General features: G+C 57.3%; 7 protein-coding genes across 7 annotated transcripts; 3 read left to right on the top strand and 4 right to left on the bottom strand.

Moving 5' to 3' along the window:
* Positions 1 to 1,440: 1,440 nt before the first annotated feature.
* MKK02DRAFT_15667 (uncharacterized protein) lies at positions 1,441 to 1,881 on the bottom strand (the record flags this gene model as incomplete). The annotated part of the gene is made up of 3 exons (XM_053085563.1): positions 1,441 to 1,557; positions 1,642 to 1,791; positions 1,840 to 1,881. Coding segments are annotated over 3 exons (309 nt in total), but the record flags the coding sequence as incomplete, so codon positions are not given.
* A 466-nt stretch (positions 1,882 to 2,347) lies between these two features.
* On the top strand, positions 2,348 to 4,355 carry MKK02DRAFT_43678 (uncharacterized protein; the record flags this gene model as incomplete). Its single annotated transcript, XM_053092553.1, has 4 exons — positions 2,348 to 2,633; positions 2,682 to 3,718; positions 3,783 to 3,893; positions 3,948 to 4,355. 4 exons carry the CDS (start codon positions 2,348 to 2,350, stop codon positions 4,353 to 4,355), a joined length of 1,842 nt encoding a protein of 613 aa, XP_052944779.1.
* A 179-nt stretch (positions 4,356 to 4,534) lies between these two features.
* On the bottom strand, positions 4,535 to 5,917 carry MKK02DRAFT_43677 (putative zinc-type alcohol dehydrogenase; the record flags this gene model as incomplete). The annotated part of the gene is made up of 7 exons (XM_053092552.1): positions 4,535 to 5,027; positions 5,071 to 5,160; positions 5,213 to 5,363; positions 5,421 to 5,607; positions 5,668 to 5,754; positions 5,814 to 5,845; positions 5,896 to 5,917. The coding sequence occupies 7 exons, from the start codon at positions 5,915 to 5,917 to the stop codon at positions 4,535 to 4,537; spliced, it is 1,062 nt and encodes a 353-aa protein (XP_052944778.1).
* Positions 5,918 to 6,256: 339 nt separating this feature from the next.
* MKK02DRAFT_32527 (Sec63 Brl domain-containing protein) lies at positions 6,257 to 8,742 on the bottom strand (the record flags this gene model as incomplete). The annotated part of the gene is made up of 7 exons (XM_053088524.1): positions 6,257 to 6,739; positions 6,792 to 7,129; positions 7,178 to 7,510; positions 7,558 to 7,954; positions 7,996 to 8,254; positions 8,303 to 8,576; positions 8,625 to 8,742. 7 exons carry the CDS (start codon positions 8,740 to 8,742, stop codon positions 6,257 to 6,259), a joined length of 2,202 nt encoding a protein of 733 aa, XP_052944777.1.
* A 270-nt stretch (positions 8,743 to 9,012) lies between these two features.
* MKK02DRAFT_43675 (cytochrome c oxidase, subunit VIa) lies at positions 9,013 to 9,708 on the top strand (the record flags this gene model as incomplete). Its single annotated transcript, XM_053092551.1, has 5 exons — positions 9,013 to 9,136; positions 9,219 to 9,327; positions 9,380 to 9,488; positions 9,545 to 9,552; positions 9,648 to 9,708. 5 exons carry the CDS (start codon positions 9,013 to 9,015, stop codon positions 9,706 to 9,708), a joined length of 411 nt encoding a protein of 136 aa, XP_052944776.1.
* A 230-nt stretch (positions 9,709 to 9,938) lies between these two features.
* On the bottom strand, positions 9,939 to 11,952 carry MKK02DRAFT_43674 (putative Pex3p; the record flags this gene model as incomplete). Its single annotated transcript, XM_053092550.1, has 6 exons — positions 9,939 to 10,362; positions 10,414 to 10,515; positions 10,567 to 11,035; positions 11,083 to 11,287; positions 11,342 to 11,732; positions 11,795 to 11,952. 6 exons carry the CDS (start codon positions 11,950 to 11,952, stop codon positions 9,939 to 9,941), a joined length of 1,749 nt encoding a protein of 582 aa, XP_052944775.1.
* A 289-nt stretch (positions 11,953 to 12,241) lies between these two features.
* Positions 12,242 to 13,055, top strand: MKK02DRAFT_43673 (acyl-CoA N-acyltransferase; the record flags this gene model as incomplete). Its single annotated transcript, XM_053092549.1, has 5 exons — positions 12,242 to 12,283; positions 12,381 to 12,554; positions 12,613 to 12,657; positions 12,719 to 12,841; positions 12,930 to 13,055. The coding sequence occupies 5 exons, from the start codon at positions 12,242 to 12,244 to the stop codon at positions 13,053 to 13,055; spliced, it is 510 nt and encodes a 169-aa protein (XP_052944774.1).
* Positions 13,056 to 13,253: the final 198 nt, after the last annotated feature.

The following is a 13,253-nucleotide window of genomic DNA, read 5'->3' as shown; positions in this document are numbered from 1 at the left end:
ATGTCTCCCGGTCCGTCTCCTTCGATGCTACCGCCCAGCGCCAGTATCTCCGTCCAGGTCACCCAGACATGACTCGGCGCGTCAGCGACTCGGCGGCCTACTATGCGGACCCCAACCCCGGTCAATACTATCCTGCTCAGGGTTACTCGGGATCCTACACCCCGAACCACACTATACACCTGTACCCACCCACACCGCCGGCCCTACATCCACCGGCCACCAGCTCAACGACGTCCACGCAGCGTGCGCGGCGGCGGCGCAGCCTGAGCCATCATTCGCCGAGGCGCCCATCGACCCCGACCTCGTGGGGCAGCACGACGCCGGTCAATACTCGGCTTACCACACCGGGCAGCCTCAGGAGGAGGTACAGGACTGGGCGGCATGTCAGCAGGGAGAACCCCATCAGCAGGGTGACTGGTCGGAGCAGCTCCAGACGACGTACGACCCAGCCAACGACCATTCGGTTAACGAGCTCTACAACCACCTCACTCCAGTGTTTGATCACGCCCAATTCCCGCCGGCCCAGCATGCCTCGTACCCCCACGGAAACATCCCCTCCACCAATGACTACCTCGGGGTCCCTCAATTCAACGGTGCGGCGTCGCAACCAATGTCCAAATCCAACAGCGAGGAGGGGTATGGCCAATTCGAGCTGGAAGAGGTCGAGGCGGAGGACGAGGCGGATGATAATGAGTGGGGAGCGGTGCTTTCAGACACGAGGGGCGCGAGGCCGCTGGATCAGGTCACGTACCGATAGGAAGGTGGCCACGGAGGGTGCGAGAGCGGGCGTTGAGGGGGTTTGGCTGGGCCAGAATCCCTATCCACATGACATCTCTAATCAAACTTCATTAGAGCTTTGTTGTACCCATACTTCTTGTAACTTGAGACACAAAGTTGTAGCTCTGGACACTTGAACGGTGTTGAATGAATGGAGTGGCAACCTGTTGGCTGGGGTGGAATGTGTGAGATACAGGAAAGTACGGTGAGAGATGACGACATCACGATCCGGTATGGTTAGCGGGGTCAGCGATAAGCCTCTTGAGGTAGCTACACAATTCTCGGCTGTCTGCATAAAGTAATGACAGCCAAACGTACCAGCCATGAACATCGTCAACGCCCTCGAATACACCTCCACTGCGCGCGCGGCCTGCTCTTCTCGCTTTCCATTATCCTCTCGACTGGATTGATCATCTTGGCGGTCCGCCCCTCCCTCCACCTCGCCCGCCACCTCGTCCTCCTCGATCTCCACCACCAAATCCGCCTCCTCGTCCGCCCCTATCCCCTCCCCCGCCTCCACGCCCACCGCGACCTGGTGGTCCGCCCCGACCTGAAAGTCAGCGCAGCACCTGCCGACCGGGATTTGGAACCTGTGCATAAACTCACCTCCTCGCGCGTTACTTCCACCTCGTCCACCTGAACAATCAGCTTAGTCTCCAATCTTCCTCCAGCGCTGAGCTGACCTCTTGATCCGCCCCTTGACCTGATCTGCGCCCGTTGCTTCTCTTGTTCTTCTGCCGCCTGATCGAGGATCGCATCCGCTATTCTAAAGTACTTTATCTGACTGATCAGCATGCCACTTCCGGAGCTCTTCCTTGTCTCCTCGGTATCTCCTCCCCCTCCGTAGATCCCTTGCACACTCACAATGTTCCCCTTGATGAACATCTCCTTCATCTTCCAGAACCGCTCTCCGTCCGCACTGGTCTGATACACTTCCCGCAGCGTCACATTCATAAAGTTGTCGCATTCCACCAAATGGCCGTTAAACGTTACGCCGTTCTTGAGCTCCACGAGCTAAAGGATTAGCTAACCGGAGAGTAGGGGTCGGAGAGCTGGACGCACCATTGGCTTGCCCTGGGCGGCTGTGAGTAATGTTAAGGGTAACTATATGATCAGCTGAGCAGGAGATGCTGTGTCAGGGAGCTGAACCTACCATGATGATAAGAGCAGGTCGGACGGTCGCAGGTCGCAGAGAGAAGGTATGTTGTCGATGTGTACGGTCACTACGGTGGCTCTGGCTCTGGCTGGTGCGGAGAGCTGTGATACGCTTTGCTTGAGAACGCCACGTCATCCCACGGACGCGCCTTGTTTTGAACGCGAATGAGCAGATGCACGAGGAAAGAAAGGTTGACTTCGCTCATGCACTCTACCCATTGACTCTATACACACCTACACTAGAAGACGAGGCCTGATCAGCCTCGAAGGCGGCAGGAAGACACAGGCTGTCTGGCGTATCCTCGCCAACTTCAGATCTCGTACTCCCACAATAGAAGAGCGACATGTCGGCGTCACGCGACTAGCTCGTCTCCCTCTACCTCGACCCATCGTAGGCCCAGGTGCGGGTGCCAACATGTCCACCACCGCTATACGACCAATCACCGCACCGCTTGTGGCGCCTTCACCGAGCCGCGCAAACCCTTTTGCTAGGCCGGCTCTACCCAGAGCAGCGGTATCCTTCTCACGGACATGCCTCTTACCGACCCTGCCTAGCCCGGCTAAGGCTGCTGGCGATGCCACACCAGGGTCAAAGACCACCGCGGTATCTGCTGCTGGATCAGCAGGAAAGGGAAGGAGCACATGGCGGTTGTTATGGCGAGGCGGGGTGGAGATTGGACCTGAGGGATTCCGACTTGAAGGTGAGCTTGGTGATTCGTTATGGCCGATAATGAAGCTCACTCCTCTAGGGATAACCTTTTTCGCCCTCCTCACCTTCCCCTCTACCCCCACTCACCCCATCCCCAACCCCTTCGACGTCCCCATATCCACCCCCTCCCACCTTCCCGACCCGAGCTCCGCGCACTCCCCCTTCTCCCTCCCATCGGCAGACACCGACATTTGCCTCTCCCTCGAATCCATGCGCGGTCGCAAATACCTTCACATCCGGGGCGTGACCGACTTGGCCGACTCGGACATCCTCGAAGGAAGCGACGACCCCTCTGGCTCTGGAGGCGTTCAGATGTCCATCGCGCCAACATCACATCTCCTCGTCGCTTACTTTACGGGTCTCCTTTGCCGGGAAGCCCAGTTATCACTGACGGGACGGACAAGGAAGGCCGTATTGATCGGTCTGGGGGACGATGATTCCCCTCAAAACACGCTCTTAGTGTACGGCCAGCTCCAGACGGGATCTACTGCACTCCGCCTGCTTGTTTCCCGTCGAAGGCCGCCCGCGCCCCCGCCGTCGGAGATCAAGATCAAGCCGGGGGAACCACTACCTCGTGCTCCGCTCTTCTTTCCTGCGAAAGCGAGGAAACCACTCCCTTTCCCGAACCGGTCGACACTGGCGAAATCTCGGTCATTCTCACGGACGAGTAGCGTCTCGTCCATCTATGCTCCGCCTGTTTCGGTCACGGTGCAACCTATAGCGTCGACGTCTGGCGCTGGGCAGGCGAACGCGCCAGTCAGTGGCCGGACGCCAGGGAGGAGAGGGGAGAAACGGCCAAGAGCAGGCACAGGGGCGGGGGCGGAGGAGAATGAGCGGAAGAGAAAGTCGGGCAAGGTGGTGATGATCAAGGAAGAGCCGGATCTTCCTGTGTCTCGGGAGATGTCTCGTGTGCCGTCAGTGCAGGCGGAGAGCTCCAAGATGGGCGCAGCGGCGGACAGGGATGAGGATATCTTCGGAACCAAGCCAAAAGTGGAGGGGGCACTGGATGTGCAGGAAGCCTCGGCGAGTTCGAAGAAGCGCGCGAGGGTACCGCAACAGGTCTTGGACAACAAAGCTGTACGTCGAGGTTGCCAGCTTACAACATCTCATACCATTCTATGTCTCACAGCTGACCCCCTAGCTCATCCGTAAACAAGCTTTGGTGGTCATGGAGTCTCGAGGCTATCCGCGGGATCACGAGCTCTTCAAAGATATCTTTGGAATGACGATCAAAGGCGTTTATTTTGTCTTCGTGAGCTTCTGCGTTCACTGCGTACCAGACTGAAAGGCAAAGCTGACCACCTAGCGCGATAATCTACTGGATGGCCCGCTCGACAAGACCTCTGTCCAATCTTTCGTCTCACGCCATCTCGACATGTACCTCCCCTCGTCATCTACAATTTTGGGTCAAACTCGCACGTCAATAGGCAGCTCAGTCAGCGGCGACGGCGAGGACACCGCTGTCGATGACGAGTCTCAAGTGGCCGTCAAGGAGGAAGAGAAGGAGGAGCTAGAGGACGAGGGGATCAATTGGGGCGGAGGAGTGGATGTGGGGGATATCTTGCCTGTGGTGCTTGTGGAGGCGCAGGGAACGGGGGCAGGGACGAGGATAGGGGATGCAGGCAGCGTGGGGAGCCATAGGATGGGTTTTGCAAGAGGTAGCTTTTCGAGGTCGAGAAGTATGGACGTTGTCCAGGAGGAGGATGAAGGGTAGACGGACGTTCTGTCGTGGTTGCGTTGGGTGTCGCGATGTGTAGCCATAGCTATGTATTATCTTTGCTGTCCCTTTAACGACCTGGTTCCTGGAATCCTGTCTCGCTCGTCGACCACTTGCATCCTGTATCTATTTGCGTACTGACTTTTACTCTAGGTACTCCCCTCTCTTACGTCCGCCTAGGCCTCGATATCCTGGGTCAGGACCGAACGGTACCGAACCGAATTATCCTCGACCGCCTTGATCGCCTTGGCCGCATCCTTCATGGGCATGACGGTGACCCACGGCTTGATCCCCTTGTCCGCCGCCAGCTGGAGCATCTGCCTCAATTCTGCATTGTTACCGAGGTGCGAGCTCGACAAGCTCACAGCATTGTCGCTGAGGGTCTGGGACCGGACGTTTGACAATCCTTCCTCGGGCATACCGACAAAGACGCACTTCTTCTCAATGTCGAGACATGAGAGGAGCTCGTCCAGGGGGAGAGACGAGGAAGAGGCGGTGATGATGATGAGGTCCAAGTCGCGCTTGAGGTCCTTCTCGAACCCCTTGTTCTCGGTGGCGATGAACCGGTCGGCGCCCATCTTGAGGGCGTCGGCCTTCTTGGCGTCGGACCGGGAGAAGACGGTCACTTCTGCGCCGAGGGCTTTACCGAAGAGGACGGCATAGTGGCCCCTGATTGTCAGCTAGCTCATCTGTCCCCTAATGAGGTACTTACAATCCGCCAAGACCGACCACACCGACCTTCTTGCCAGGCCCGGCTCCGTTCCGTACCAAAGGCGAGAACGTGGTAATGCCCGCGCACATCCTGAGGGTCAGCTAATATTCCAGACGACTGTTCCGAATAATTGATAACTGACATGGAGGCAGCATCGGTAGACTTGAGTCCCTCGGGGATAGGGAAGACAAAGAGTTCCTGAGCACGGACGTGCGTAGAGTAACCCCCTTGGTGCTCCTTGTTATCGTACCACTTGGTGTTGTAACCGTGGACCGGCTGGACACAGTAGTTTTCTAACAGTCAGCCATGTCCCCTCATGTCAAGAAGATCTGCCGCTGTGGCACGCTTACCAAGACCAGTCTTGCACGCCTTGCACTTGCCACACGACCCGACTTGTGCGCCGACACCGACTCGCTGGCCGACCTTGAACTCCTTGACGGCCTTGCCGACCTCGACGACCTTGCCGATGACTTCGTGGCCTGTCACGACGAATTTGGTCTCCCATGGGCCCCAGCCACCAGAGATGGTGTGGTGGTCCTACTCCAGTCAGCTCTGTCGTACGTTTCGCTTGAAGTAGAAGCGTCGCGATAAACTAACCGATCCGCAGACACCGCAGCACTCGACAGCGACAGTCACCCGGTCGTCCGCAGATGGCTCGAGCTCGTACTTTTGCAGCTTGAAGTTCTGACGGATGAGCTCTGGCCTTTGAGAAGGCCCAAGGGTGTGGGCATGAAAGAGCGCACAAGGTAGTCCTTCGGGTCAAAGACGGCATATCCTGTTCTGTCAGCTTCTGAGGGCCTGCAAGTGATCATGAGGGGAGCTCACCGGTAGCGTGAGTGACAGACATTCTTGCGATGTGTTTGTGAGGACGGAGTTGTTGTGGAACAAGTGTCGAAGCGAAAGATAAGAGGAGAAGCAAGAAGAGGATGATCGGGGGAAAAGTGAAGGTGGTTGGCGGGCCGGGCCGGAGCGGGCCGAGAGTTGAGGAATGTTCGGGTCAATGACGCGTTGGCTCGCTAACGACTATCGGGCGTTTGTGGATGAAAATCAGACGCGCATTATTGGCCTAGTGGTCGGGGCAGATGAAGCAAGGGCACAAGCAGCTGTAGAAAAACCATGTCGCCATGCTATGCATTATTCCCAGGCAGACACTTCGGGCCTCCTCCCAATCTTCACCCACCTCGCTCTAATCATCATCACTATCGCTATCCTCATTTATCGCCCTGCCCTTCCTTGGTCCCTCCTCGTCACTACTCGACTCGTACTCGCTCCCATCTTCCTCATCCTCCCCGTCCTCGGCTCCCCCGCTCCCATGCACAGCACTAGGCCGTACTTTCCCACCCTTCATCAGCGCCATCTGCCCCGCCAAGCTATCTTCATCCGGCTCGGAGATATCGTCCGCGTCCCCCGCGTCCGACTCGTCATCCTCCGGTACATCCTCCACTTTGAGCATGATGGGGAGGACGACGTCGTTGCCGACGAATGTATCGGATACGGCATGCAGGACAAACGAGTACAGGTTGGCTTGTGGCGGAGCGGGGAAGGTGAGGCTGAATGTGCTTGGGGAAGAGGAGGGGGAGGTGGGGATATCGGTTATTCGGATTGGGGGGACGATGACCTTGTCGAGCTTGGAGTCCCCGAGCAGGACGGAGAAGTGAGGTTTGCGAAGCTGAACGGTCAGCGCTGCTCGCAATGCAATATACGTCAAGGGGAAAACTCACCTGAGGCCAGAACGGAGCATGCGCATACCCATTCTTCTCCCATTCCTTCTCCTTCTCCTTTTCATCCTTCTTCCCCGTCTTGTCCGAAACGACATCCGCAATCTTCTCCTTGAGATCTCCGACCTTCTCCTTCAGATCTGTGTTTGCCCCCTCCTCAATGTCCTTCTCCTCGTCGCTGATGGCCTGGACAGCCTTCTCAACGTCCCCGTTGGATCCAGCAGGAACGTCCCCGTTTGGCACAGAGATGGATTTCCGCTTGGATGCGGATGGGGCGACATATCGGACTCGGAAGTTCAAGCTGACTATTGACGATGGCGAGACCACCTTTTCTCCTTCCACTATATCGTCAGCTTATGCTCACCCCTCCTAGGCTCGGCTTAGCTCACCCTTGAACTCCGCATCGACAATCTCGAACCTCGGCCAGCCCTCTGCGACCCGCTTGGCCTCTACCAAATCCACATCGTCCGCCACATCCGCCTTGGCGAACTTTTCGATCCACCGCCGTCCCTCGGCCGCTTTGGTCCATTGGAGCTCTTCGGCCTTGTCGAGCGAGACCCCGGGGAGCTGGGCGAGGGGGGACGAGCCGGCCGGGATGGCCTGAACGAGAGCGGATTGGAGCCGGAGCGAGAGGAGGGAAGTGCTGAGCCAGCCGTGCGCGAGGGAGATGTTGGAGATGGCTGTGAGAAGGGGCTGAACGGCCAAGAGCACGGCGCGTTGGTCTCAAGGTCAGCTTGGGTTACTCCACGTTGTGCTGGTAATAGCTCACCATCTCTGAAGTCCCTCTCGTCAAAGTCCCAACGCAGCAAATGTCCCCAAATCAATACCCTCGCCCGCCTCTGCGCCGCACTTCCCACGGCCACCCGATTCTCCGGCCTCATCGTAATGCTCTCCCCCAGACCCAAAGCCTCTCTCCGCTCATCCAGCAACGCCTCCACCTCCTCCACCCGCCCCGTCTTCTCTTTCCGCTCCTTCTTGCTAGGCTTGCCTTTCCCCTTGGCCTTGGTAGCCAGCCCGAGAATCGTCTGAAACTCGAGCGCGCCAGCGAGGATGGTGATGAGGTTGAGGAAATCGGTGTCTTCGCGGAGATTGTGGAAAAAGTATTCGGCAGAGGTATTGAGGATGTTGTCTCGCGTCGTACGTTGTTGTCGGAACCACCAGCGTCCCTGACATTAGCCATAGCCCGGAGGGATGGCCGGGGACTTACCACAACGACTGGGATTCCGACACCCAGAACCAAGCCATACGCGCCCAACACCCAAATACTATTCTTCCCCTCTACGACCCACTGCGGAATCGCGATCTTGTCTTCGCGCTGCTGTGGTCCGTCCGGGTTCCCGTACTTTGCCAAGTTCTCCCGGATCGCCTCGTCCGTGAGCGACTTGTACGCCTTTGTGAGCTCCACAAACTTCCCCTCCACCTCCTCTATTGTCTGGTTCGGTCCCAGCTGGATCTTATCGGGATGACTGACCATCAGCCCCTTCTCCAGCCTCACGGGACCGTCACACACTTACTATTGCAAAGACAACTTCTTGTAGTGCTTCTTGATCCCCTTCTCGTCCGTCCCGCTCCTCAACCCCAGGATCTCGAATGGATCATATATCGCCTGACCGGGTACAGTCGGGGCCGTCGCTATTGCGTAAAGCAAGTACGCGAATGCCAGCCAGCCAAGGACGAGGGGAACGATCCGCCGTGAGAACCGTTTTGTCCGTATAGACTGTTTTTGGCCCTGCAGAGCTGCGCGGGACGTTTGGCACTCTGAGCACGTGCATAGTGGTTTCAGTGTATCTACTGGATCAGCTGCGACTCTCAGACGGTAGGGTAAGCTCAACTAACCCTTCCTTTCTGGCCTGAAGATGAGGTAGGTAGCAGGAACGAGAGTGACGACGAGGAATGTGACGCCAAAGTAGCTCGCTAATGATCCTGAATCATCGTATGATATTCCTGGGGCCATTTTGCGCGGCTTCTGAGGCCTTGTGAGCGCGCTGCGTAGGTGGAAGGTAGGGTATAGAGTTAAGGTGGACAAAGGGAAGTTGTCTATGGTGGACGTGGAGGAGATTGGCCCATTCTCTTATCTGGGGAGCGTATTTAGATTTGGGCAGTTCTCGGTTGAAAGCGGCCGTTCCCGGGACCAATCACCTGAGCAGCTGGAGCATCAAAACCGCTACACCCACTACTATACATCTCCGTCGCTTACCCCTTTACACCTACACATACAGCTACCATGTTCCGCCCAGGTCTCGCACTTCAGCTCACCCGCGCCGTACCCCGCCGTTTCGCATCAACAGTAGCGGCGGGCGAGAATGAGTTTGTCGCAAAGCGCGCAGCTATGCGCGAGCACGCTACTCGTGCGTCTGTCTTCCGCTGGCTTCGTTGTGAAGCCGTCGGTCGCGGATCTGGTGTTACTGGGGGTCGCAGCTGATACCTCAGAAACGACCGATTTGTGGAAGAAGATCAGCTTCTTTGTGTGTATCCCCGGAATTGCTGTCTGCGCACTGTGGACATACAAGGCGGAAATGGCGCACAAGGCGCACGCTGCGTGAGCTCGCGTTTCTCCATCTGTTTTGAGGAGGAAAGAGCTGACGAGCTAGACACGCCGGTAACCACGCCGGAGGCGGCGATCACGGCGAGGACGCGACCGACGAGGAGGCAGAGCACGGCGGGCGGAAAGTCTACTCGTACATGAACATTCGCAACAAGGTATGTCTGCTATCGGGTGCCCCTGATGATGCAGGGCGACATAGCTGACATTCTAGCCATTCCCGTATGTTCCTTCGTTGGCTCTTGCTGCCTTCCGCTCTGATAGGGCGGAGCGCGGAATGTCTTTTGCCGGCTGTGACGGACCCGCTGACAGTACAGGTGGGGTATGCAGACCCTCTTTTTCAACCCGGAAATCAACATCCCCGCCGAGGAGCAGTAGACGGTGGGTTGGACCTGGGATGGGAGGCAGAGGATTGGTTGGGCGTGGATGGTGTCGCGGAATGCAAGCTGTGTGGTAATGGACTTGGGCTCCTCGGGGGTCTATGGGGCGACACGGCCGCAGCTCGAGGTCCCCGTGCTAATCTCGCTTCACACTCAGAATCCTAACATTCTACTCTTACAATTACCGCCCTCTTATTGAAGCCAATTGCTTACTGTACCCAACTCGAATCACGCCCAGTCCCCAAAGATCAATCCCGCAAACCCCTCAAACTCCCCCATCCCCAAGACAGCCTCCACTCCACCGTCCGGCACCCCTTCCCACACGCCCTTGCCCCACCGGCTGAACGCCGGGAGACACTCTGCCAGACGCCTCGTCTGACCTTCATCTTCTTCTCCCCCCTCCGCGCGTTCCGTAGGAAACATGCTGAATCCGGCTGGACGATACAATTCGCTGTCCAGCGACTCTAGGAGCTTGGAGACCATATTGTCTACACCGGACTGGATGAGGTAGGCCGCATCGGGCGATGCGAGGTGGGTGCGAGTCTGAGAAAGGAGGCGGGCGAGGTGCGGGGACGGCGGGGACGAGGGAAGGGGGCAGGAGGGGGTGAAGGTGCGTGGAAGGGGCGAGGAGGGGAGGAGATGAGGTGTGAAGCTGCAAGTCAGCATAACAAATTCGAAACCGTATACTCCAGAGTAGACTTACTTGAATGCCATATTGCTTTCGTCCTCATAGTCAACGCAGCGCCTGATATCCCTAGTCAGCGCTTCCCAGTCATTCAGCGATAATTCCCGCTTGAGACCCATGCTGTCTAGTCAGCTTCTTTCAAGCTCTTCAGGTTTGAAAGCGTGAACTGACGGCCCTATCACTCTCTCCACACCTGCTTCGACTCGTCCGGCCACAACTCTCCACCCTTCATGCAGGATCCACCAGCTATAAGTGAGGTACATCCGTTCCGCTTCGGCCCGTTCCATCTCCTCTGCCTCCCTCTTCTCTTCCGCGCGCAACAAGGCGAGCTCTTGGTCCTCCGCTGAAAGATGCACAGGAGAGGACCAAGGGAGGCGGGATCTGACGAAAGTTGGCAGAAGCGCCAAGGGGTCCGGCAGGAGGGACGCCGATTCCGCGATCAGGCCTGAGATCCCGCCGGACTCAGTCGAGGGTAGCCACGAGTCTTTGGAGGGTGTCGAAGGGCTCGCAAGGGCGACGGGCGGAAGTGATGCTCTGACATCGGCGAGGTAGCGCTCTCGAGCGAGTGTGGAGAGCTGGGAGGTCGTCAGGAGGTATAAAAGCGGGACGAGGTAGGCCGTCGTGATGGCACGAGTCAAGCCTACTGATCAGCAAGTGTGTGCAAAGGGGAGATGGGCAACGACATACTTTGGACTTTGAGATCACGCCAGAGCTCCTTCTTGCTCTTGCTGCTCAGAGCTTCGAGACCCGTCGGCGAGGCGTCTCGATGTCTTGGCGGCGAGGGTGAGAGGTGAAAGTGCGAGCTGGCCGTCATGTCTGACGGTGGAGATCCAGAGGAGGTCGATAGGTCCGAGAGAGGTAGGGAGATAGGCTGAGAGACAGCAGAGGATAGCTGTGACATCAGCACCCTCCCTACCATCCGGCGGACAGTCTGCGGTAAACCCACCCCATCATCCGTTTCCGCGTGGGAAGACTCCTCATCTCCTCGCCGTCCCCTAAACTCGCTCGCCCAACTCTCCGAGACGCTCCCCTCTGGCCCCTCACTCTGCTCACTTCCTCTTCTCACATCCTCAGCACCTCCAACAGACCCTTCCCGGCTGTCCACCTGGACCGGCATATCAGGTACCGACGACTCGAGAATCCCATGCGAGGGGGACTCCGTCTCGGCCCCGCTGATAGAGCTGATCTGGCTGCTCGCGGGGTTAGAGAGGCCCTGGAGGGCTTGACTGGTCAACTTGACGGGATAGGCGGATTCGAGTTGGGGGGAGAGAGTAGGGAGGAGGGCGTAGAGGGTGAATGAGAGGGTGGAGAGGAGGGTAGTGAAGTGTGCTTTCAACCTGCGGAGTGAGCTTTGGTCGACGCTATCTATCTGGCAGCAAGGATTCAGCAGGAGGCTTACAGATCCTTGTTCTTGCGATCTTTGAGAGCTCGCATCCTCGCCTCCCTCATCCGATCCAACGCATAGCTCGAGACGAGGTAGAATGTCCCGAACACACCGGCGAAATACGTCAAGCGACGCAGACGGCGAGTCCAGGCGGATTGGTTTGGGGCTGTCATCTCTGTCAGATGCTCCTGGGGCAGATCTGCGGGGTATCTGAGTCAAGGTCAAGGTAGTGTGAGCAGTGAGCAAAGGAATGAAGATACAGAGGTGTAGAGAACAGACGGTCGTGGGTGAGATCTGAGATCGCCCGCGCCGGGAATAGCCGGGTCACGTGCTGCCAGCTCAAGCCAAAATTCCCAAACCCGCTGCCCATCAGCCATACGACGTGATCGATACCACTCGTCCAACTCACTGTACATAGACCTCACAGAACAGTGCTAGCTGTGCATATAAAGACATCAAAAAATGGCCGACTACAAAATCACCCAGGCTACGGAAGCCGATATCGTGCGTTGCCTTGTCTACCGATCCCTCGTCCTTGCCCTGGTTCCGCTTAGTCGCAACCCTCTATGACCGTCATCTGCAACACAAGCTGACACTTTAGCCCGATATCCACCGCATGATCGTCGACCTTGCGATCTACGAAAAAGAGCCTGATGCAGTCAAGGCCACACCCGAAATGATGGCGGAGAATGTATTCCGCAAAGGGTATGCCGGGGTGTTTATCGCTCGGATGGTAGGCGGGGAGGACGATGGCAAGGCTGTGGGGTTTGCACTTGTGAGTTGACCCGTTCCTTGCTTGATGTAGAGGTCTGGGCGTCGAGCTGACTCGGTAGTACTTCTACACTTACTCTACCTGGCTCGGTGTCCCCGGACTCTACGTGAGTTTTACGCCTCTTCATGCGGGCTGTAGTGTGGAAAGTACTTCAACTGACCATACAGCTGGAAGACCTCTTTGTTGACGAACAACAACGTGGAAAAGGGCTGGGTAAGCGGCTCTTTGGCGAGCTGGGCAAGTTGGCCAAGGAGAAGGAGTGTGGTCGGGTCGAATGGCGTGTTCTCAAGGTACGTTCGAACCATCCGGCTGATCTCAGTATAGAGCAATAATCTGTAGACCGCAAGCCTGCGCTGGGACTGGTGGCTGACGATACAGTGGAACCAGCCCAGTATAGACTTCTACGAGAAGTGCCTCAAGGCAGAGCCGCAGGTCGAGTGGGAGATGATGCGCGTGGAGGGAAAGGATGGGATGGATAGGCTGGCGGCGATGCGCAAAGAGTAAGGGCCTGCATAGAAGCAGACACCACCAAAAATAGTGAGTGTACCCCTGCAGCTGTCCGACCTGCGGCGAGCGACAGTCTGGGCTTCGTTTGGTAGTGAGCATGAAGGACCCGTTCTGACATTCTGTATAGCTTAGAGATACCACTTGCATCGCGTCTCCGGTCCAGACTGTGTCACCTTGCCCCTCTACACTTCACCC

Source organism: Dioszegia hungarica (assembly GCF_025882075.1).
Source record: "Dioszegia hungarica strain PDD-24b-2 chromosome Unknown MKK02contig_8, whole genome shotgun sequence".
Taxonomy (NCBI): domain Eukaryota; kingdom Fungi; phylum Basidiomycota; class Tremellomycetes; order Tremellales; family Bulleribasidiaceae; genus Dioszegia; species Dioszegia hungarica.
This window is presented reverse-complemented; position numbering and strand designations above follow the sequence as displayed.